Genomic DNA, 23,200 nt, shown 5'->3' on the forward strand with positions numbered 1-23,200 from the left:
CTGAGTAATTTTCCTTAATTACATGTCTTGGAAGTTTTTTTTCTTCAGCTAACTACATTCCGTTCCATTTTGTTATTATATTCGAAGCTGTAAATTGGATAGAGAGTTTAGTTGCAGTTGAATAAATGTTGTAAACATTACAATAGTACGTACATACGGAATCACACTTGTCTATAGTGGTCAGTCGGCCGAGTTGGCTGCCATCTATTGCGAAAGAAAGTACGGGCCTACGCCGCAATGAGTCCACGCATGGTGATTACGCACGCTCGGTCGATGGGGTATATATGTGGAAACATATGTGGAACCAAGCAGATACCACGATCTAGCAGCTACGGACGCTGACGCAGTCGACAACCGGCCACTTGACCAATCTAGCACAGTTGATTCAGTCTGTACCTGAAACTAGAACGTGGCATCTAGTAGTTTGGACCTACATGTCCTTGTATGCTTCTGCTTTCCTTGATTTCCGCGAACCCGTGTGTGATATTGAGGAAGTATATGACCGAGACTCTACGACACCATGATCCTTCAGGACATGGATCACGATGTTTAGAAAGGCGTCTGATGTAAATCAGAACATTTTTTTGCTTGAGTTTTTGAGCCGTGTAAAAGAATAAGGAGGGGTGCTGCTACAGTCATTGCTAAAATGTCGACACGGGTGCTAGTCTATGTGTCGACAAGCAGTGTTTGTCATGCCTGTGTCACTTTAATCTCTTTTGTCATCAGAACTTTTCAAGCTCGCTCTCCACATAGGTGTGAGGAGCCAATATAAGCCCTTTGAGGATCATAGGTTTTTTTCACTGACAAAGCTGGGTGACGTAGACGAAAATTTGGCAGCTCGCATAAGCGCTTCGTTCCCTTCATTTAACGTAGCACCTTTGCAGCACGAAAGACATGGCATGACATGCACGGCATAACATGCAATGCGCACGGCATGACATGCAGCCTAATTTTCGTTTTCATGGCATTGCACCACTAATTCCAAAGTAATTCAATCAACTAGCATTCATATATAGCTGTAAAGTGGTGCAAATACTGCAGGCAGCAAAATAATACGACAGAAGCCACTTGGAGACACATCAGTGGTTATTATGCAGGCATAAGAGGATGGGCGAAGTGTCATAAATCCCGTCCTCAAAGAGCGCGTCTCGCGCAATATTTCACTTAATAATAATAATATTTATTTTAATATCGTTTTAACTCTCTTAAGCAACAAACCGGGCCGCAAAGATATGCATAAATCCAAATTATTTGCAGGTTTAATCGAGTATCCCTCAAATTTGCTAAACAAATGCTCCAAACTACTTGAGCATTTGCACATGGTTTCATTTGCTTTAAACTAAGAGCCCACATCGCTATGTAACGTTACTTGTTTTTGACACGTTTGGCATTGAGATCGGTTATTTATACGAAGACTTTTTTATTTAGAAAACATAATTCGTATTCTCCTCGTGAAGGTTAACAACATATTTGCTTTTATGTAAATTATTCCAATGTCAGACTACAGTTAGTTCTTCTCAGGTCAATCTTTTTGTTATCTTCTGTATATTTCTTTAGGACTTGAGCTGCTTTTCGGGTACATTTTCCATACCAACACAATCTGTTTACTATATCAACTTACTTCTTATGTTTCTTGGAGACTGATTGTATGCTTCAAATACCTTGTTCGAAATATTCATGGCTACTCACTCCACCACGCTTCATGTAGTGAATGATTTCCAACTTGGGCTTCTGATAAAAGATGCAGAACAGTTTTTATACGCTCCATAGTTATTCCTAAAACATTATCGGAAATTACGCTCTTCGCGAACGTTGAAGTTCACTGCGTTACACTTCTGTCATCTGAAGAAGGCATATTGGATCGCAGTGCTATGTTTTGGACTGACTGGGGAAACAAGATCCGAATCGAAACAGCAGACATGGATGGCGAGAACAGAGCCCTCCTGGTACAGGACGGCTTGGGTTGGCCCCATGGACTTACCGTTGACAAAGAGTCATCGCGCCTTGTATGGGCTGATGCCAAGCTGCATGTGAGTTCGTGCAGATCATTTCATATTTATTTTCGCAGTCTTATCTTGTCGCTGCTACTGCGTAAAACGCGCACGACAGACTTGGTTGATGTGTACAAGAAATTTCGCACGCATATTAAGTTATACCTTGTGGTTAACTGTTCTCACGCTTGACATGTAAATTATTTAATTATTTATTTAGCTATTTAATTATTTCGTTATTTCATATATCCTTCGAGCTGTAGGCATTAAAGAGGAGAATGGAAAAAAGGTAGAGGTGAGTATGCATAAATTATGCATATAAGGACCTGGAGATTGATTATGCGGAGTAGCATATTTGTTTAAAACAGCAATTGGTAATAATACCCTACACCAAGGGGCGCTTACACAGTTTTTTGTAGCATATATTAGGACATATATATATATATATATATATATATATATATATATATGGTACCACACAAACATTTAGGTGGAGTTATGGGAACCTAGAAAATATCGCAGGACAAGCTTTTCTGGTGATCCATCTCATCAAGCTAGAGGTTTTTCGGTCACATGACGCCTTTCTTATTTTTTATTTCTGAAATAAATATAATAATGCTCCCCACAAACTGACACTTTCAATTGTAACAAAGATTGTATTGATGTTAGTTTGCTTTCTGTAAATATAAATGTATTACAGCAGCTTCTCACTGAGAAAAGCATCTATTCCTAGGTTATCGAGTCGACTGGCCTTGACGGAAGGAATCGCAAGGTGCTTGCACGAGACGTTGCCCACCCGTACGGCGTGCTAGCGTTTTCCGGACACCTGTACTGGACAGACTGGGAGACGAAGGCCATCCATCGATCTGACACGAATGGACAAAATGGGCAAACGATTCGGGCGAACCTGGCTGGTCTCATGGACATACATGGTGTAAACACCCAGTACAGTGGTATGCGCTGCATTCCTTACGACCTGTTTATGTAACACTTTCGACGACCGAATGTTTGAATGAAATATAGCTTAGCCGTACATCCTCAGTCATAGATACCGCAACAGGGACAGAAGCAGTTTCGGATAGTGTAGCAGCATTGAAGTAACCTATATCAATAAAAATGTCGTGTTCTTAGGACATTTAGAAAATAACCTGTTCACATTACAAAGAAATGTCTAGGCCAGGCTATGTATACTTATTCAGGAAAGATCAGCAAATGCGAATATAAGTAGTACTTGCTTCCATGCAGGTCCCACACACATCACACGTATCGCTCATTCAGTTGCTTTTCTATTTACTAGCTTGCTTTTTCCCGTGTTTCCTAATAATATTATAAAGCTTGCGCCATAATGGGTTCAATAAAATAACCTATAAAAAGTTGCAGCTTCGGCCGAAGGACGAAGAACTAATGCTGAAAGCAAGGTTTAGAGTCACGCTTGAACTTCTCTTAGCGTGACGCTAAGACGCAGACGCATTATACGCGAGTGCACCAAAATTTCTTGCACCCTTAAAAGCTTTAACACGCTGTGTAGAGCCTGTAATGAGATCGCACAGGCACCACTACGCTGGCCGCAAATAGCAGCGCCAGTAACATCACATCACTTTGAGTTCTGAACACTGATATTGTTTCGTACTTTTAATGTTTGATAGTCTAAGAAGTTTTAAAATAAAAGGCATGGTCTGTGAGTGTTATGTTTCATGACATTTGTTTGTGGGCTGCGATTGTCGAAATTCTGAGGAATAATTTAGTCAAGGACGTAAGACCCTGGTCGGAGCATCTCTAGTGATTCAATAGTGCAGCAATATAACCTGCACTTACAGCATAGATAAGCATATAGCATACATATAACTAAATATATCCGGAGCTCCACGGCGACGCCGACTGTGACCACAACGGCGAAAAATCTTTTTGAGTGTCCACATTGGTACTGTCGCAATAAAAAACCAGCGAACTGACAACCACAGATGGCAAAAGCGGAAGCTCACACCTTTGGAGTACCTACGGGACTGTTCTTCAAGCATATTTGTTTCATCCCCAGAAATGCGGGAGATTAGCGTGCGAGATGGCTAGCACCCTTTGTCATTTGCGCACACTCGGCGCGACGTAATTGAAGGGGCACCGCAGTTAAAAATAAAACCTTTCCAAAAAAACGCAGTTATCAATTATGATTTGAGTGACATTTGAAAAGGGTTCACTTGGGAACCCCTTCGGAAAGTTAGGGCTCCGTAGTAATGACGCTCTGGGATTCTGAGCACATTAAATTTATTGGGTCCTTGCAAAAATATAATCAAGCTTTCGGAAGATGTTATGTATGTTACGTCACTTCTAACCTCCCTGTCTTCCCGGCCGTTTCTTCTGCTTTCTTCGGAAGTTGTTCCAAATTGATACTTCTTTTTTTGCAAATATAAATGAAGTTCTCATAAATAGCTGAGTTTTTTAGAGAATTAATTTTTCAACTCGCCGTGCCCTATTACTCACGTAGCACCGAGCGGACGCCCACCGAGAGAGGCAGGTAGGCGTGTCATGAGCATCACGCCCCGCATTTCTGGCTACTATACTGCATATTGGATCACCTAATTTTTTACAAAAAGTATTCGTAGAAAACTGTTTATTGTAGGCTAGCCGTCACTTAATGATACGAAAGAAAGATGTTGTAGTAACTCCATATTGTCTGAACGAAAATAGTTTCGATGCCAATTCAGTTTTATTCATTCTACGATAAGGAATACGGCAATCAAGTTTTGTGAAAATTTGCAAGGGAAGTTCTACGAAAGGGAACATTGTTGTGCCCAAGAAGGTCGCATGAAGGCGTAAGTTAACTTCATGCTATTTTGCTCTTCGTGAAGGCGCTTTTTTGTGCGCTTAAGGATCCTGAATGTAAAGCAGCTTGTTTATAAATACCCTCTGCAGAAAATAAAAGCCACCAAAATTTGTATTTTATACAGTTCTGCGATAACTCAAAACATAATTGAACTCTCAAAGAAACCACCGGGGTCAAATCTAGGCTCTAATCATTTGCGCTTCGTGCGTCATAAGGCATGGGGGTGGATTTGAGAATGCGGAATCTCTCTACTAGGTGTGCCTACTGTTGACCTGTCGGACGCTTGCCAAACAAGGCGATCACTGACATTGTCAACTGCGAGTTCCGAACCAATTGTAGGCGCACTGGTATTTTAAAGTATTAGGAACGTTTATAAAGTACCTGTACACTTTGCTGCCCTGATTTCGAAACGATTATGTTACTAGGAAAACGTTCACCATCAGAAGAAATGAACTGTCTTCTAGCACCTTTGCGATAACGTAGTTCTATTGAATTATTCTATGTTCTCTGTGCATTATCGCCAGCGTTCCCAAATTGCAAAGCGTGCAGCGGCTACGCCAATTGGCAACCTAAAAAAATATTACGCCACAAAGCTACATAACTATCGCATCCGCCCCCCCCCCCCCCCCCTCCCGCTCATTAAATCGCGGCCTAAGACCTACAATGCATACATGCCTGTCAGCGCTATTGTTGCAGCACTGCGTTGACACGAGCTGAGGATGAAACTTGCTTTACAGGCATCAACTCTTGTGGAAGGACCAATGGGGGATGCAGTCACTTGTGCCTCAGAAAGCCGCATGGATATTCGTGTGCGTGTCCAACTGGAATTCTTCTAAAATCTGACGACAGGACATGTTACGAAGGTAAACACACTCAGAAAATTTTACTGTCGTCAGGAGCTTGTTGTATTCTTTTGAAGGTCCAGCAAAACATTCAGTAACGTGCAACTCTCTCACCTTCAGCAAATGTTTCGGTAATTTCCTCCGTAGAATCTTGTCGATGAACTTGTGTAATGCCCTTCCTGTATACTCGTCTATGTACTAATTTACTTATCAATAAAAATGAATTGAATTGAATTGAATGGTTAAGCGAGGTTTGCTTGAACGCAGTGTTGATAAAATGAATGTTAAAGTCGTTCGTTTAACAAAACTGATCTAGACATAACATATAGTCAAAGCCCGGTCACAAATTACCGGCTTTTCTTTTTCAGCGCCATCTGCGTTTTTGTTATTTGCCAATCGTGGCAGCCTTCGCAAAATTTCGCTAGACACTGCCGACAACACTGATATGCATCTACCTCTGAATGATGTCTACAACGCTGTGGCGGTCGACTTTAACTACGACGAATGGAAGCTCTACTACACGGATGTTACGCTTGATGTGATTAGGTAAGAAATGTTCCTTTGCACATGGTCACCAGTAATAATGATGTGGTATTTCCGACCATTTTGTAGTTAAGGCTTCATCATGTTATCACGAACATGACCTAAAAACATTGATTAGAATGTGCCAATAGGACCAAGTTGTCGCCTTAAAAATGGAGTGGAATAGTACTGCTTTTATTCTGAATAACCAACTGTTGGCATTATGTTTTTTTCTTTGGCACAAGAACAAGTTCTTTGAGCAGACGTTCTGCCAAATCTTCATTGTGTTTTAGCTATATCTTCCCTTCGTCCCTTAAAATTACAGTAACAGGTTCAAATGTACATAAGATCAGTAATGTGAGTGATCGCCGCCTCTTCAATGTTAATTACGCTTTAAAATATAGGAAACACAAACTGGTAGAACATAGTGATAGACTTTAGTGAGTTAGTAAGATGTGGCATATTGTATGCGATACTGCTTTCACCGGCTACCACTGGTTCAATGCAAATTTGCTATTTGCTTTTCCTTCTTAGGAGAGTGGGCTTAAACGGCAGTAATGTGGAAGTCATCATAGACAGCGATCTAGAAGCCGCTGATGGTTTAGCGCTAGACTGGATTGCGAAGAACATTTATTGGGCCGACTCACGACGCAAGGTAAGCAATCTGCAAGGCATCATTATTGCAGAGCATGGCTCGGCCTTTCCTACTTATTTCTTTCAAAATTGTTGGAAAATATCTGCTTGAATTCACTCTCTAAACATGTAGCAGTATCACGGTGACCCAGGCGCCCATGCAGGTAATGAACAAAACCAGAAATAGCGGGAGCATTACTTTCAGGCTAAGGCGTCTGTTATTGTTGCGGGGGAAAAAAGAGTGGGCCGTAGGGAGTGTCAGTGTTATATGTGTGCCACCAACAACTTTTCAACACTCGTGCTTGGATGACTTTCGTTTGCTGAGGTGACTGTGTTCAGACATTTGAAGCAATAGCGATACTACCCGTACTGATCTCACCTTTGTTTTTATTTATTGATTTATTTTTTTATTTTTTGCAGACTATTGAGGTTGCTCGAGCTGATGGGTCAAGCCGAAAACTCCTGATCAACCTTGACCTGGACGAGCCGCGTGCACTCGCTTTGTTTCCCGAAAAAGGGTGAGGCAAAGGGACTTTTGTGACTGGTTAATCGAATGATTTCAAATTTAGTTTTGTGCTTCAATGCATAAAACGATCTTTTCTTAAGAAATTAACTGGAACGCCAATGCATTTCTCCGCAAAGGTCGGGAATTAATATCTCGAAACTGGTATCACCCTGAGAATTCGTTCCAAGTGGATCCGCCTTGCGAACTCCACGGCTATAATTTGTAAATTGCAATATGGGCCATATGGTAATTAGTTAAAAACTTTGTTAGTGAGCTTTTCTCAATTAGTCGACTAGGCTTCTCAATTTTTTTCTGCAAGTAATTTTGGCGAGAAGACCAGCTCATCAATTAGAATTGCGCTATCTGCTACAGGCAACCTTTAAAAATTTGTGAAAGTGTTCGCTGAAACACCCTGTATTTCTTGCGTACAGTATTTGCAATTTCTTGGTATTCTTAGAAGCCTAATTTTCACACTACCACTGCCATTTACGCGTACTCGACAGAGCAAATCCCAATGAACAAATCCCAATGCCAAAGGCGATGCCACTTATTAGGCATTTTTACTGTTTGCCTTTCTTCAGATACATCTTCTGGTCAGACTGGGGCAAGCTGCCGAAAATTGAGCGCTCATTCCTGGACGGCAGCGCGAGAAGGGTCATCATAGCCACAGACCTTGGCTGGCCCAATGGATTGGCCATTGACTATGAGACGGAAAGGCTGTACTGGGTTGATGCTCAGCTCGACTGCATCGAGTTTTCGGACCTCAACGGCAAAAGCAGGCAAAAGCTCATTGAAGGCGTGTCTCATCCCTTCGGACTTACTCAGGTGACTATAGCATAAGTGGTTCAAATAAATAGGTGAATTAACAGCGTAAATTACACCTTTTTATCACTTACTATGTATCAGTCGTTATCGGCTATATTTTTGTAGATTTTCCCCGGTTTATCCCACCTTATCATAGCAAAAATAAAGTTATGCTGTGCATTGTGACGAAGTAATAGCCTCAATGATTTTGAATATTTACCCAAACGAAATGAACCACTTAGATTATTCGCTGCTGTAAGATTGCCATGATTGTTTAGATGTGTACTAATTTTCGTACAACTATCATCGCTTCATCGAGCTTGCTTGTGTCCCGTCAGCGATTTCGCATCTGAAAGAAACGGAAACACCACAGGCATTACAAATCATTAGGCACATACATATGCGGCTCATTTTCTTGCGCCCTTGTCTAGTTTTAAACATGGTATTCACTATCTGCTCACACAGTCTCACACGCAAGTGAACTGTTTTTCATAATCTTGCGCACGCTCAGTGCAAAATCTGTTGTACCACTCCATGGGCGAAAATTCGAAACTTAGAAACAAAGCATAGGGACAACGTATGAAAGTGCTTCTTTTAAGTGGTATGCTCAGTCCTGTACCTATACATAGGAAAATTTGTTTTGTCGTGCGAATACTTCTCCTGATGTACACCTTCAATTACAAGCCATGTCAAACAGGTCGGTTATATATTGTCTTCATGCCACATAATGAAACACTGCTGCATTCTCTATATATAGAAAAGTTTTCGTACACAAAAATTTATTTTCAGGTGACCCCGGCAATGTCCCCCAACAACACGAATGTTTTGCTTGATTAGAGTTTTTTTCTCTCAATCATAAATTGTATATATTTGAGCCCTTCGTGGTCTATTTATCGCGATTCCCCCTTGTTAGTTTTTCTACGTCACTTGCGGTACTGCCGTGGTTGCTCATGTATTCATAGGGCCTTCTTTATTTTGACAAACCTTTGTCCTTTTCAGTACCAGTCCTACATATACTGGACTGACTGGCACACGAAAGCCATTGAGAAAGCTCACAAGGAAACAGGTGCTGAGCGGGTCATCATTCGGGACAACATTGAGTACCTGATGGAGATCAAGATGGTGGCGCGTTCTAGGCAGACGGGTAATATATGTACTTCCCTTCAGTGCTTGATTTGTTGAGGGTATTTGGAGGTTATGTCCTATGGCGGTGAATCCGACGCTAGCCTTCTTCGGGATGGAGAGGTGGAGGGGGTGTTACGCTCGTTTTAGAGTTTGTTAGGGCGAGGATAAGGCAGAATGAGAGGGTATGGGCTAACGTCTCGCCCCAGGGCACCCTCTCTAGATCCGCCCGTGGCTGTGCATCACTTTGAGACGTCGAATCCAAGCTTAAGTAAAATTTGCAATAAACTTTACCTTACGCTGAGCTTTGGTCAAAAAATGTCTTTGTGAATGTGTTACGGTTCCTGTTTATGCCGTCGCCCTACGTACCATACTGAGAACTCACTAGTACAATGTAGCAATCAGCTTTTTTTCACTCTTATTACATTCTACTCATTCATTGCTCGCAGTTCGCAGATATTTGAACTAAGTTGACAGCTTTTTTTTTTCTTTGTTCTCACGCTTACAAAACTCCTGAATCAATTACTTACGACAGCTTGAAGCAGAAACTTTGCCATAATGTGAAGTGCTGTAGTGCTAGCCTTTTCTGCCGTCACAGTTAGTTTAAAATCGACGCTCAGACAACTACAGTTTTATTTACGCTACATATTTACGCAATACTGGCCCGATAATATAGGCCAAGATGTAGAGCCGCTTCCTCCACAGTCCAAATATGTGGATTACGCGTGTCCCTTTTCTTTACAAATATGCCATCGGCTTTATGCTTATGACCATCTTGATGCGATCTTCTCATCTTCGTCATACTGATAATTTTTGCCCATTAAATGTATACTTGCATTTTCTCTTTCATTTCAGGTACAAACTCCTGCAGTGTGAGGAATGGTGGATGTTCCCACCTGTGCTTGTACAGGCCACACGGACACATTTGTGCGTGCCCCAGCCAGCCAGATTCAAGGCATTGCTCTACGTGTATGATGTGTTTTCTTATATTTCTCTGGTTTACCGCATGAAGCCCCATTTCGGCATTAACTTACTTCGGTCCCCTAAAAAGGCTTAGGAATGCTCTTCCCATCTATAGTCGGTCGCCAAAGATTACAGGACGTGGGATTTGCGAACGAGCTGAATTCCCGCAAAGCCCAGGCGCCAAGCCACGCATTCAAAGTTCCAGTGTGTGTGTGTAGTATCCTTGCCTTGCCTGTGGGTAGAAGTGCCACGCGCCAGAGAAGACATTCACATTTGTCGTGGAAACCAGTGTCCCATAAACTACTGCGGCCAAGTGTACAGATCACCACCTTCGACATTTTTGTTCGAATTGACAGACTCCGTGTTAAATGCCTGGTAACCTCAAACAGATGCGTTCTCTCCCAGAGAACTGTAGCGCCCGCTTCCGTCAATAGAGAGGAATAAATTAAGAACGCCAGTGGCTTAGTTCACCCAAGAACCAAAAGTCTGCGTAGTTTTTGCGATAGCCGAAACAGTTTGCGTGCGCGAGCGGCATGAAAGACTCTTGCATCCCCGAATGTAATGCTTTCTACTGTCCGTTGGCTTTGGTGAGCCCGCTTTGAAGTCTGCAGAGTGTAAGCGCGCTGCGCGTTCTTGCACAGTATTCTGCGAGCGCTTACAATTGTACCGAATGCTCGCATCTGCTACCATCGTAAGCTCTTATCGCCTGAATTCGTACAGCTACCATCACAAAACCATCGCAGCCGGTTGTGTAGCGTTGCCGCAAATAAAAAAAGAGAAACAGAGTACGCAGTAACCACTTCGGGCTCTCACAAAGTCTTGAATTTTCAAGGATGGCAGAGTAATCTTGAACAACATACTACGCAAGACAGCAGCGGAGAAATGCCACTGATAGAAGAGAAAGCAATAGATTGACCGAAACCATTCGAGAGTACTTGGAAAAATCAAGCGACAGCTTACCATTAGACCTGCGCGAATATTATGCTGCTGGGGGCACTTTGTTATCTCCCTCAGTTGATGCTGTCAGGCCTGCGTGCGTAATGACGTCGCATTGCCTGTAGGATTGGCTAACGCTACAAGCCACATTAAAACCCTTTAGAGAACACATACAATGCGCTGATCCCAGGTTCACCATCGCTGATCCGAGTCACCATCATTAATGCGCTGATCCCGAGTCACCATCATTAATTACACTGCATCCTGAATTGGCCCAGCATTGATTACAATGTCTCTGGGACTGACCAAATCTACTCGGCCAGAGAACCTACCACATGAAGGTGTCGCAACTGCCAATGATATTGTTACAGTACAAAGCTTGAACTGCTTTAAAGACCTGCAGATTGAGTTATTGTTGCATATAAGCGAAAATTACTCGTGGAAGAATGCTCTTAAACAGAAGCCCAGAAAATCCGTTAGAGATGAAAATCTAATGTCGCTTACCGCGACTTGAACAAAATTGTTTGCTGTAGCTAAAGATGCTCTAATCATATGTGCTAGGTATCACATTAAGACCAGTTAATGGCGGCGCGTCCATTTTTCTGTTATGATTTCAACCATTTTATTACCGAACTTTTTTTTTACTATTAGCTCGTATACAGATCACAGTTCCAAATATTACTCGCTTTCTTGAAACCTGATATTCCGATGCATAATTACGGCACTCAAAGATAGTAAGAGATCGGGTTCAAAAGAATCTATGCAGAAAACATAAGCTCCTCTCTGTTATATTCAGTGTTTACAAGATATTTGCAAGTGACTAAAGCTCAACGTAAGTCATGTTATATTGCACTACAGTGAAAATCGCGCTTTCAACAGTATCTACCATATCATTAGCCAATGTCCTTGTTGTTACAATTTAGCACAGTCGAAACTTAACGCTCTTAGAAAGAAAGGCAATCCGGCAATGTAATTTTCCTTGAAAGTTTATTTTAACCCTTAATTTTGACAGAAATGCCAGCTGTGTAATGTCACAGCAAAACATCAGTTTGAACAACTTATCCTTTAATTTATCAGTTCCAGACATGACAACACCAAGTGAGTTGCCAACAATTTCTACGGTCCTGCCATCGGCGCTGCCAAACGCATCAAGCGCTGGGTAAGTCACAATGACGAAATTCGTTTTTAGGGTTCTTAACTCAACAAAGTATATCTTCTTCTTCTTTCTGGGGTTTTACGTGCCATAACCAGTTCTGATTATGAGGCACGCCATAGTGGAGGGCTCCGAATTAATTTTGGCCACCTGGGGTTCTTTAACGTGCACTACAACGCAAGCACACGGGCGTTTTTGCATTTCGCCTCCATCTAAATACGGCCGCCGCGGTCCGGGATTCAATCCCGCTACCTCGTGCTCAGCAGCAGAACGCCTTAGCTGACTGAGCCACCCCCGCGGGTAACAAAATATATGATCAGGCTATCGTATCTCGTGACTTGTAGTTAGGTATGCTCGATAGTTGGTGTACAAAGCTCAACTCATTTTAGTAAAGCCACGAGAAGTCCATATATTATCTTTAGGATTGTCTTGGCAAAGATTTGGAGTGATAAAGAATGTGGTACCTTTGCAGCAGCTTAGGTAACACGTGGTACCACGCTGGTTCATAACGAAACCCGTTCGCGCAGAAAACGTATCAAATAAAATTGTGAATTGTGCATTCCTTATGCTCTGAAACATAACATTATTGTAATCTACTCTAAAGGCAAAGCTACCCATAGTGTCCGCTCATTGAAATCAGTAACCCCAAGGGCGCCGCCATGTTGAAACGCAGGGCAGGGGCGCCGCCGTAGACGACGAGATGCGATCCAGACCAGACATGCAATCGGCGCGATCCTGAGCCTCCTTTGGTATGGTGGCGCCATCTAGTTCACGTGCCTGAAACGCATCTGTTGATGCACCTCAAATAGTACATAGAAATCTTACAGAGAGCCATGGCATCTGTCTAAAAATATACGCAAGAAGCCTTACACAATTTTCGCACGTACAGAACCGGCGCGAAAAGATTAGCACAAGTGCCAAGTGGCCGTAGCGGCACAATCACGACACGCCGCTAAGTGACTGGTGACCGCAGCGGCACACCCCGTTTTCTAAAGCAGGGGTGGCTGTCAAAAGTCGGTCGTGCACGATTTTGCTGCTGCGGCCGCCAGTCACTTGTGCTAATCTTTTTCCGCTGGTACTGTACGTGCTATGTGCAAGTGCTTGTTTTTGAATGATATCTTGATTATGTTTAGCGTAACAAAAATGATACGTGAACATGGGGGCGTCCTTGCGGTTACCATTTGTTCAGCGCAGTTTTTTTTTCTCTACAGGCGGTATATTAACTGTATGCTCTGAAGCAATTATTGCGCGGACTTCCAAAACCCGAATAGTATGTGCACTGTATCTAAAGAAGTAACGTCCAAGCTCCAACCCGATGGTACCTATATAAAGTAGTAATTTCTTCTAGCCGAAATTTGCGTGTGCATTTAATATATATATAAGTTAGAGCTACAGAAGAACATGTGAGCTGCACTTAAGGCTTCGTGTTAGATGCACAAAGAATCAGTCCGACCTTGCGTCACTCACTGAAGCTTTTCGAATGGTGTGGATGCAGGAAAGTTCCTAATGCAGGCGAAATAAGTCAGTCTGGGCTGCTTTCCACTCACTTCCGCTCGCTAGGAAAAGCAATTTTCACCTCAACAAGTACGCAGCACGGAACCTTTTTATGTACTCAAATGTAATCTTTGGAGGCAGAACACTAGATTTGCTTATGATACCATCATTTGGTTTACCAGTGAGACACGACACGCGCCTACTTCTTCGAAACAGCCACTGCCCTGCGGTGACTCTCACACTGTTAATAATTTAATAGTGCACTGATATCCCGAAATATTCTCCTCGTTTTGTACTTTGCCCACATAAGCATGTCCAAGCAGAGTGTTTTGACCAAAACATAAAACACTACGCGTAAAGTCAGAACATCGTTGTAATTAGGGGCTGGTTTTGTAAGTGTGAACTATCTGTATTAACACGTCACTGCGACCGCATTCTCGGGTAGGGAGTGCACTCACTACTTCAGCGGTATACTTTCACTAACTCTTGTAATGCATTGTGCTGATGAGCATCCGGTGTTTTCAATCATCGATATTTATTTTTCTTCCTATAGTTGCAGTTCGTCTGATATGGCAGGAGGAAGATGCCACGTTATAGGATTCAAATTTTATGGTAAGCCGTATTTACCAAAAATAAAATCATTCCCTTTACCTTTGAACTTGGACCGTTTCAGCAGAACTGCCTCAAGGGCCGACAGTCAGGCGGCTCAGTCGGTTAACTGAAATGTACCGTGCCACTGCCATTTATCTTCTGTTGCACTTACAAAAGCAATCGAATAATGTAACTGCTCGTGTCGCCTCCGTTTCCTGTGTCTCCTTCCAATTTATCGCTGTTCCACAAACAGCATACACGTGACTAAAATCATTTTAGAGGGTTTAAATGTTTGCCCTATTAGCTTTATGACGGCACAAATCACAAAATGTTTGCTTCTACATCCGAGCTTGTTCAGCACCTTAGTAGAGCTATTATGCATTTTCCAAACGTCTATGCTTGTGTATTGGACATAACTTTGTGGTGTCGTTTGGCCTTCAGCGGCATTGTAACCAACACTAAATGTGACCATGAGACTAACGACCACACTGTCTTAAACATCTGCAATGTGGTCGCTGTTTCCAAATTCAACATGATCTTCTGCGTCACTGCGGTATTGTTTCAGATCCCATGTTCCAGAGCACATATATTGCTCTCAGTGCCGTTGGAGGAGCCCTTGTGTTGCTCCTATTGGGGGCACTGTTGCTCTGGTGCAAGAAGAGCAGGAGTAACCGTTCCCTCGAGAGGGGACAGGCTCCGAACATGGCCCGATATTCTAATCACTCACCCGGTCCCGCTGACTACCTTGACAAGAAGCCCTGGGGCTGGAGCCCCAAGCTACGCTATGATAATCACGAGGTGAGCTCATGGCTTTACGCAATCATCATAACGCAGTCAAATGTAGCCATATAAATCGCACTAATCGCTGCCATACTCAGTAATTCTGATGACTGACTAGCGCTGATCGTACTTTTACAATTTGCTTATTCCGAGTGGTCTGCACTTTTGTTGCAGTTCGATAATCAAACGTAGTGGCCTTCTTACAGCCATAACCAAGTGAAAGATAAACGTCTGATCTAGGCTATTTACGAATTTATGGTAAGGCTAGTTCCCTTGGGCGGCAGCTGTTATTACCTATTTCAGTCTCTCGGTGATTTGGCTACCATCGTTGAGGTAAAGTTGGAAAAGCCGTGGCGGAATGTTTGATCCTGTGTATGTTACACCTCAGCTGTCTTATTCAAACGAAGGTCCCACCCGTAATATTATAGCCTGTGAATCCTTCCATTGCAGTCCATGCTTCTTGGCTTTTAAATTCCTGCAGCATGCTTCAATCTTCCTCCTATGTTACGTCACCAGTTCATTTAGCTGGAGCGGATAACACCTCGGTTCCTTTACGTTTGTTGGCGCGTAGAGAGAGAGAAAGAGAGAAATCTAGAGAGGGCAGTCCTTTAATGATAGCAGAGTTTTTTGTGGGCCTGCATATCATTTCAGGGAGAGAAGACAGAAATAAAATAAGTGCGTAAGGCAGGTAGGTTAACCGGAAGATAGATATCCAGTTTGCTACGCTGCACTGTGGAAGGGGTATAGGGAGACAGAAAGATGTAGAAGAAAAGCACATAGACAAAAGAACAGCGCCATGTAAAAAACGCAAACGAAAGTGGGAGTGTCACAAACTTCAGACGTGCTACTCGGCTTAGAGAGGAGGAATAAGTAGAAATGATTCTCGAAGAGAGTGTAAAAAAGAGAAGTGAGAAAGTGAGAAAGGGGGGCAGTGAAGGCAGGCATAAAACCAGGCAATGAATCCATTGAAATCTTAAGTCAAGGCACTCTTAGTAATCTTTCTTCACATTCGCAGCCCGCGTTGGTCGGCATCGGCGGCAAAGACAAGCTGGACAACCTCGAGGTAGCTGCGCTGATGAGCAAACGCCTCGACGAGCTGGAATCGGGCATGTTGACCATCTCGTCAGGTGGCGGAGACGGCAAGGCCCTGTACAACTTGGGTCTCCAAGGTTGCCCGACGCCACCGTCGCCTCCCAGGGTTGCCTGTCCTCGGCACTCGCCCCACAGCATCAGGAGCGGTGGTTCTCTGCGGAGAACGCTGCCCCACGACGCGCCTCAGCAGCCTCATCACCATCAGCATCACTTGCCCTCGGTAGAGACGGACATTTGAGAATGACTTCACGCTAGCCGGCGAGCGCGTTGCTCTTTTCCCCGAGGACTGGAGTCCTCAACACCGAAACACACAGCTCAAGCGTCATCGGCAACAGACGAATAGGATTGTGTTGCTGTGGATGAACGCTCTCAAAGTTCACGTGTATGAAGCATGTACCCTTACGCCCTTCGTGCGCGGCTTACAAAGTGCAAAGTCGAACAAAGTGCTAGATGCTGTATTTTAAACCTCGCATACTTTATGTGTCTTCTTGTTTTCTGTTTATGGAGATGCACTCACCTAGCACGGATGGTTTCACCATATTGGTGACCAACATATATGAGAAATTTGGCTATACTGCGGGATAAATCATTCAGACAGCTCTTCACTGCTCTTCTTTCAATCACGTACAGTGCGCAGCATTAAAGTAGAGGTACTGTATTAAGACTGCCATTACATAGCAGAGTGTTGGTGGGCTGTACTGGAATAGCGTGATTCTTGGTTACTTCTGAGACCCCAATTGAAGGAAAAGTAGTGAAGCAATGTCTATCTGCATCATGAAGGAAGCAGGAAATCTGCAGGTACATTCATTTTGGTAACTTAGATAAAATTGCTTGGTTTTTTACTACTAATGTCAATGTCAATTTTAGCCGGGTGTTATATTAGTATTTAGCTAAATCATACTGACTCAACAACAACTAAGTCACAAAGGGACACAAAATACTGAGAACCGCAGCACAAATACCTTATACTATAGTGAGCATGGTGTGCTTGCAAAAATTGAACAATGTATTTTTCTCACTTTTAGATAATTTAACTGATTAGCAATATTTGTTACTTAAGCATGCAACTGGGTGTTGCCGTTAACTGCGTGTTCAGCTGGGTGATTTAAAACTTCTGGTGGAATAGTCACATGGCAATTTTTTTCGGAAATGTCAGGAACTCTCGAAATACTTCTTCAATTAACTTTGTCGCATACGATGCTACACACACTAGAGGACTATCTTGTATCAATGACGCCACTTACAAAATATGGAGATGGTTTTTTTACAAGCTGAAGAGTTATGAAGACCTGTTATACACATTCTGCCAGCTCCTATTAGTTACACTCGTTAAAGCTGCGCACCTTGTTAGCATAAACTATGCTGTCTATTACCGTTAAACAGGCCAATTAAGGATATGGTATATACTAGTGAACCTGGCTTGTGATCTGATGTTGTGTGTTAGAATTTAGTGTTATGACGTCCATTTGAATTTTGTTTCCGCGAGCGAAGTTTAAAACATTGTACATAACAATGAAGAGATCTTGAGCACCTAGTTGAATTTCGTGTTCTTATCACACAGCAAAATCAACCACATAATGATTTTACAACAAAAATAAGCACGAAGATGCAGAATGACAGCTTAAGCCTCACTGAGCATGGTCGAGCATTCACAGCTGAAAAAAATCTTAAACTATGGTACACCATATGTATTTCTCAATTATCCTTTAAGTGATATTAGCATCCTAACCCTCATGCTTTAAGACATAGGCCATGTCTCACACATGGAAACTTTAGTTTTACTTTCACGCCTAGCAAGTTTATTTCTTTTATGGCTGTCTTATATCAGAATGTCTTGCATAATCCTAATAATAATAAGACGGAACGCTTTTTTAAACGCATTTTCAGCTTTATACCACATAACTTAGACTGAAACACTGTGAGTATATATTTTGAAAATACGTGCTGATTTATGGCCCTCCGCAGAAAGAAATTACTTCAGTATTAGCTGGAAGTTTCACTGAGATTTAATATGCTTAGCATTACTGTTAAACATACGTATCTTTCATTGACGTAAGCATGAGAAAGTATTTATTAAGCGTTGGCATGTCAATACGAAAAACAGGGATATGTTAGTCTGTTGGAGTGGTTCTACCTTCGCAGCAGCGATATCTAGCGTGAAGTAAGCCAGCAACGTGGTTTATCGTTTTATGGCAGCAATCTGGCGCAGTGTTTAGATGCGAAGCATCGTATACTCGGGGCTCTGTTCCTCCCTGAGTCCGCCGTGCGGCGTCCACACCATCACTGCGCATGCGCATCCTCCTCCCCCTCCTCTCCTTGTCTCATCTCCTCTCCTCTCGGCATTCCTCCTCTCCTCTCCGACGCTCCTCTTCTCTGCGCATGCGCATCCTCCTCCCCCTCCTCTCCTTGTCTCATCTCCTCTCCTCTCGGCATTCCTCTTCTCCTCTCCGACGCTCCTCTCCTCTCCGGATTGCGCAACGAATGGCAACACCTGCGGCTCCGTGCGCGATAATGCGAAGCAGCTTAGGTTATAGGCGCGACGGTTGGCGCCCCAGAGGCACCGGCAACAGTCACCAACGCCGCGCGCGTTCGGTGCGAACGCGGGCAAAACGGCGACGGCGTCGACAACAGTTCTGCGCGTTGCTAGTGCTGCTGCATGTCCAAGTTTATACAGCTGAGAAAACTACCTTGAGTCGACCCCATGGCTGCTTGCATACTACTCAGGGTTCCCCTACGGGAAGATGGTGTAATTTTTTTCAGCAATGTTATAATATTGCGCGCAGTAGCGCACCCAGGACCTCTGCCAGAGGGGGGGGGGGGGGGGGTAGACAGTTTGCCTTCGTTTGCCACTACCGTCTAAACAGCACTAATTTCAATTTCCTCACGGCAAATTGTCAAACAATGCGCTTTTTGCGCAAGTTTGCGAGTGTGCAGACGAATGTGCGTCCTACATCTTAGTTGCAGTACTCGAGGGCGCAAGGAAAGAAAGGGGGTTAAACAAAAAAGGGGGGGGGGGGCTTACAACCCCCGAACCTCCCCCTCCCCCCCGGCGGTGCGCCACTGATTGCGCGTAGCTATAAACTAAGCTCTTACGTTACTGTGCATTCTCTGGCGGGATTTTTTATTAGTACAAAAAATTTGCATTTAGTCAAGTAAACGGCCAAACGCCGCTTTTGCTGCTGCATCTGCCGCATAGCTGCCCATGGCGCAAGCGACTTCTGTTTCCAATGGGCGTTGGGTCTGTTGGCATGACAGTTACTGAGCAGAGGACTGCGCGAACGTTGACTAAGCGCCGTTGCTCCGAAGTCTCACATGGGTCCTATTATGTCAAAGTGAAATGCACTGTGCCGGTATGTAATAACAGGATGTACCTCTCGCGTGTAAGCTACCACTCAAATAGCACAGTTTTCTTCAAGGGATCCCATTTGCTGCTTGGAAGTGCCTCACAGTTCCGAGACGAATGCGGCAAAAGGGAAGAAAAACATCTATCGGCGCGGAACCTCCAGCGCCTGGCTCCTGCCATCGCAGCTGAGCTTGTAGCAGAGCTCTTTTTTTTTTTTCATGACTAGATTTCAACTTGAATAAAGGCTGACGTGGTTCATTATGTGCATGTAGCAAGCGAGTGGTTTGCTGCACAAGATTGTAATGCGTGGGTTGACTGTTGTGTGGTGTGTTTTCATTATACTGTGTATGTACATAAGGACAATTATTATGCGTGTTTGTGCGTACATATGCTGCTACTAAGTGAATAGCGAGATACGTTTATATTGCGACTGTGTACAGGAGTGATGACATCAGTGGTGTACATAACATAGGGTCGTTAAGCTTCACGGTAAAGTTGAAAAATACTATTTCATGAAGTGCGATGCATACGGGAAGTATTGTTCATCTCGACTGCTTCGTTGCTTTGTTTTAAATGTGGTCTCATAATGGTGTTCCATGAGACTGTTGAAGATGATAATAAAGATTTTTTATGTACACAAGAAAAGTTACTCGTAAATTCGTCGTCCTTGTTTCATAGGTGGAGTGAATTTTTTTTCTATTGACATTATTTTTAATTTAATTTTTCTTCGTTCTCAAAAGTTTACAGAATTCATAGTTTACACCAAAGTGAAAACAACTAAAAGGAAAGTAGCTAGTGTTGCAGGGGCATTTTCGATCACAAAAAAGCTCAGTCGGGATCAAATAGTCGATCGTGATTAGCCTCCTTCCTTGACTTTGCGCTAAGGACAAAAGACTTAAGACAAAAAAAAAACTTTATCCTGATCGAGCTCGATCCCGACCAAAAGCGTCCTGTGTGACATCGGAAATGTTGTCCTACTGACATAATTGCTGAGCGAACGAGAAACCGAGCGCACATCGTAGCTACATATATCAATGTACGTAGGCATGCAGATATGCCTGACTACTCAGATGTGCATCTGCGTGGGTTCACAAAAACGTCAGCGCTTGAACGACGCCGGTTGGCGATATGCTAGCACTTCGTGTTTCCAACTGCGCTGATTATCATTTCAATTCCAGTTGAATAAAAGAAAATAATTTTGGAGAGTACAACGTTGGGCAAGTTGGTGCATAGCTTCAATGAACGACTTGTGGCGCAATGGTAGTGACAGAGAACACAAGAGGGACAGAATAGGATGCCTCTGTCCTATCCTGTCTAGTACAAGATGCTGGCGTCCTATCCTGTCCCTCTTTTGTTTCTTCTCACTTGCTTCATGCCATACATTTTTCGTTAAAGAAAATAATTTTCCAGTTTGAAAACTAAATGATTTCATTTCTCAAGTGAGAAAAGCAAACACGCGTTTGTTCTGCACTCGTTTTCTGAAATATCGTTGACCTCACAGTTTTGAATTAAGACATTAGCTTACAAAATCCTACAATCGACTTCTCTTGCTCGATCGTGCCGAACGATTAACACTGCTATCTTAAACTGAATGTGAGTTTTATTACCCGTAGGCAACAAATTATGAGCCCTAAATTTGGACACGGCCTCTGTAGTGTTTTACAATTTGTACTTGGCTGTTCGTGAATTAAGCAAGAACTATGTAAACTGGTCGGGCGAAATTTGCACAAGAAATACCTAATTAGGCGCGCAAGCAGCTGTGCAGTGGCTGAATTGTTTCTCTAATGCTTTTCCAGGGGCGTAGAAAATCACTGAAAATGTGTTACATAATTTTGCTCAGAGAAGGTTGTAACTCCAGAAGGTGCCCTCAAAAGCAGTGTCCATTTTCAGGTCATGCAGCGCTTCGATGAAGGCGTTATAGTTGACAGAAAAACAGCGCTCGGAGGAGCTTCCAGCAACGCCCTTAATGCGAAGCACGCTTGGAATGCCTCGTCTCGTTTTCGACGACGCGTCCGTAGCCCGGCAAAGCGAAGCAGGGGTGGCGATGGGTCTCCAAAGTGGTTTTCGAGAACTGTGCCAGTTATCCGTACAGTTGTCGTTATGATCCTTCGGAAGTTTGAGCAAGTTGTAATTTGTGCGGCCAGCCAGATTGTTCAAGGACCACTTGCGCCTTTCTACAATCATCCCAATTATTTCTTTAATTAACTGTCTCTAGCTGCACGAATCGTGTGAGATTTTTTTTTTATCGCAGCAATAAGCTGGTGGTCAACGCTTGTCCATGTCTCTTGCTACCTGATCCTGTGTCCTTCTTTCTTCCTAGTATGCTAGTACGATGTGTATTGTTCAAGTAGATTAGGCGTCCCGGCCCAAGGTGCCTTTGGTCATCAGCGCTGAAAGCCTTCATGCTACCTCTTCATCGCTGATAACCTCGTGTGGCCCGAGGCGCTAACAACGTGAAGAAAGCTAAGGTGTACCTTACCGCACAGGCAAGACGACGTGGCCTCTGCTCCACTCACCGCATCAGTGACCGTCAAGTCGTTGCCTTACAGCTAATGACTACAGCATGACAGGGGACTTGAAAGTAAGCAACTGTTCAGCTTTGTAACTATTCCTGTGTCTTGTTGCACAGATGGGGCACTAAAATGCAAAGCTATTCCGATCTGTTCAATTCCGTTGCGATAGCCCTTCACGGGGTTGAGAAATTGTTTCGGTCCACCCTCTCTTCACCTGTCCGTCACACGTTGTCACAAAAAAAAAAAAAAAAAACGCAAGACCTCCCCATCTGATATGACGTGTACACACTTACTATGCATGATGAGGCCGAACAACCTAAAATAGAATTATTTCACATTCTACGCCTTTTTCACCCTTAGGACTCCATTATTGGTCAAGTTTACTCGAGCTGTCCCCACTTGGCCAGGCTGTCACGGGACCCAACACGGCGAAGTCTCCCCACGTCAAAGTGACGTGAGTGCACTAAAGATGTACTAATATGCCGAACAAAACAGATTTTTTTAATAGCCAGAGCCTGCCCCGCTACGAAATCGATAAAGATGTATGCCCGTCCTATGACTCTGGCACTGGCAACTTGGAGCTGCCGGGGAGAATGGATATATGTGTGTACGGATAGGTGTACTTATTGATACTTCGCGGCGGCTGTCTTTCACCAGCTAACAAATGTTCGACGTTATGACCCCGCGCGAGAAGCGCCTTTCTGTATTAGAAGTTTCCCGAATGTTATCGCTGGTTCTAAGCTTAAGTTGACGCCGAGCCTTGTGTAATCAGATTGCGAGCACCACGAGATTATTTCGGTAGAATCTAGAACTTACGCGAGCAGAAGTGGTTGCGCTGGAATGGGTCAACTGTCAACGAGTCATGTATAAATAGCCGTCGCCAATAAATAGTTAGCTTCGTGACCTGCGTTGAGCCACTGTGGTTGTTCACCGTCAAGACAACGTGACATCTGGAATGTACAACCCTATTGTCATCCCACACACTGTGTGACTACACAAGGCTCGGCGATAACATAGGCAACCGATAGAACCAACGATAACATTCGAATGATTTCGGTACAGAAAGGTGCCTCTTGCGCCGCGCGATAACCTTTTAAG

At 43.5% G+C, this 23,200-nt stretch overlaps 1 protein-coding gene across 1 annotated transcript in view; it reads left to right on the forward strand.

Annotated features, from left to right (window-relative positions):
- Window positions 1-18,779, forward strand: part of LOC119448829 (low-density lipoprotein receptor-related protein 4-like) — a 192,902-nt gene extending 174,123 nt beyond the window's left edge. The window contains 13 exon segments of the mRNA XM_049665923.1: window positions 1,868-2,030; window positions 2,725-2,944; window positions 5,547-5,672; window positions 6,020-6,197; window positions 6,708-6,828; window positions 7,227-7,324; window positions 7,893-8,136; window positions 9,115-9,259; window positions 10,093-10,206; window positions 12,214-12,295; window positions 14,337-14,395; window positions 14,940-15,172; window positions 16,170-18,779. Coding sequence (XP_049521880.1) covers window positions 1,868-2,030; window positions 2,725-2,944; window positions 5,547-5,672; window positions 6,020-6,197; window positions 6,708-6,828; window positions 7,227-7,324; window positions 7,893-8,136; window positions 9,115-9,259; window positions 10,093-10,206; window positions 12,214-12,295; window positions 14,337-14,395; window positions 14,940-15,172; window positions 16,170-16,484 — 2,098 coding nt within the window. The 3' untranslated portion in view covers window positions 16,485-18,779.
- Window positions 18,780-23,200: the final 4,421 nt, after the last annotated feature.

This window comes from Dermacentor silvarum, chromosome 4 (genome assembly GCF_013339745.2).
Source record: "Dermacentor silvarum isolate Dsil-2018 chromosome 4, BIME_Dsil_1.4, whole genome shotgun sequence".
Taxonomy (NCBI): domain Eukaryota; kingdom Metazoa; phylum Arthropoda; class Arachnida; order Ixodida; family Ixodidae; genus Dermacentor; species Dermacentor silvarum.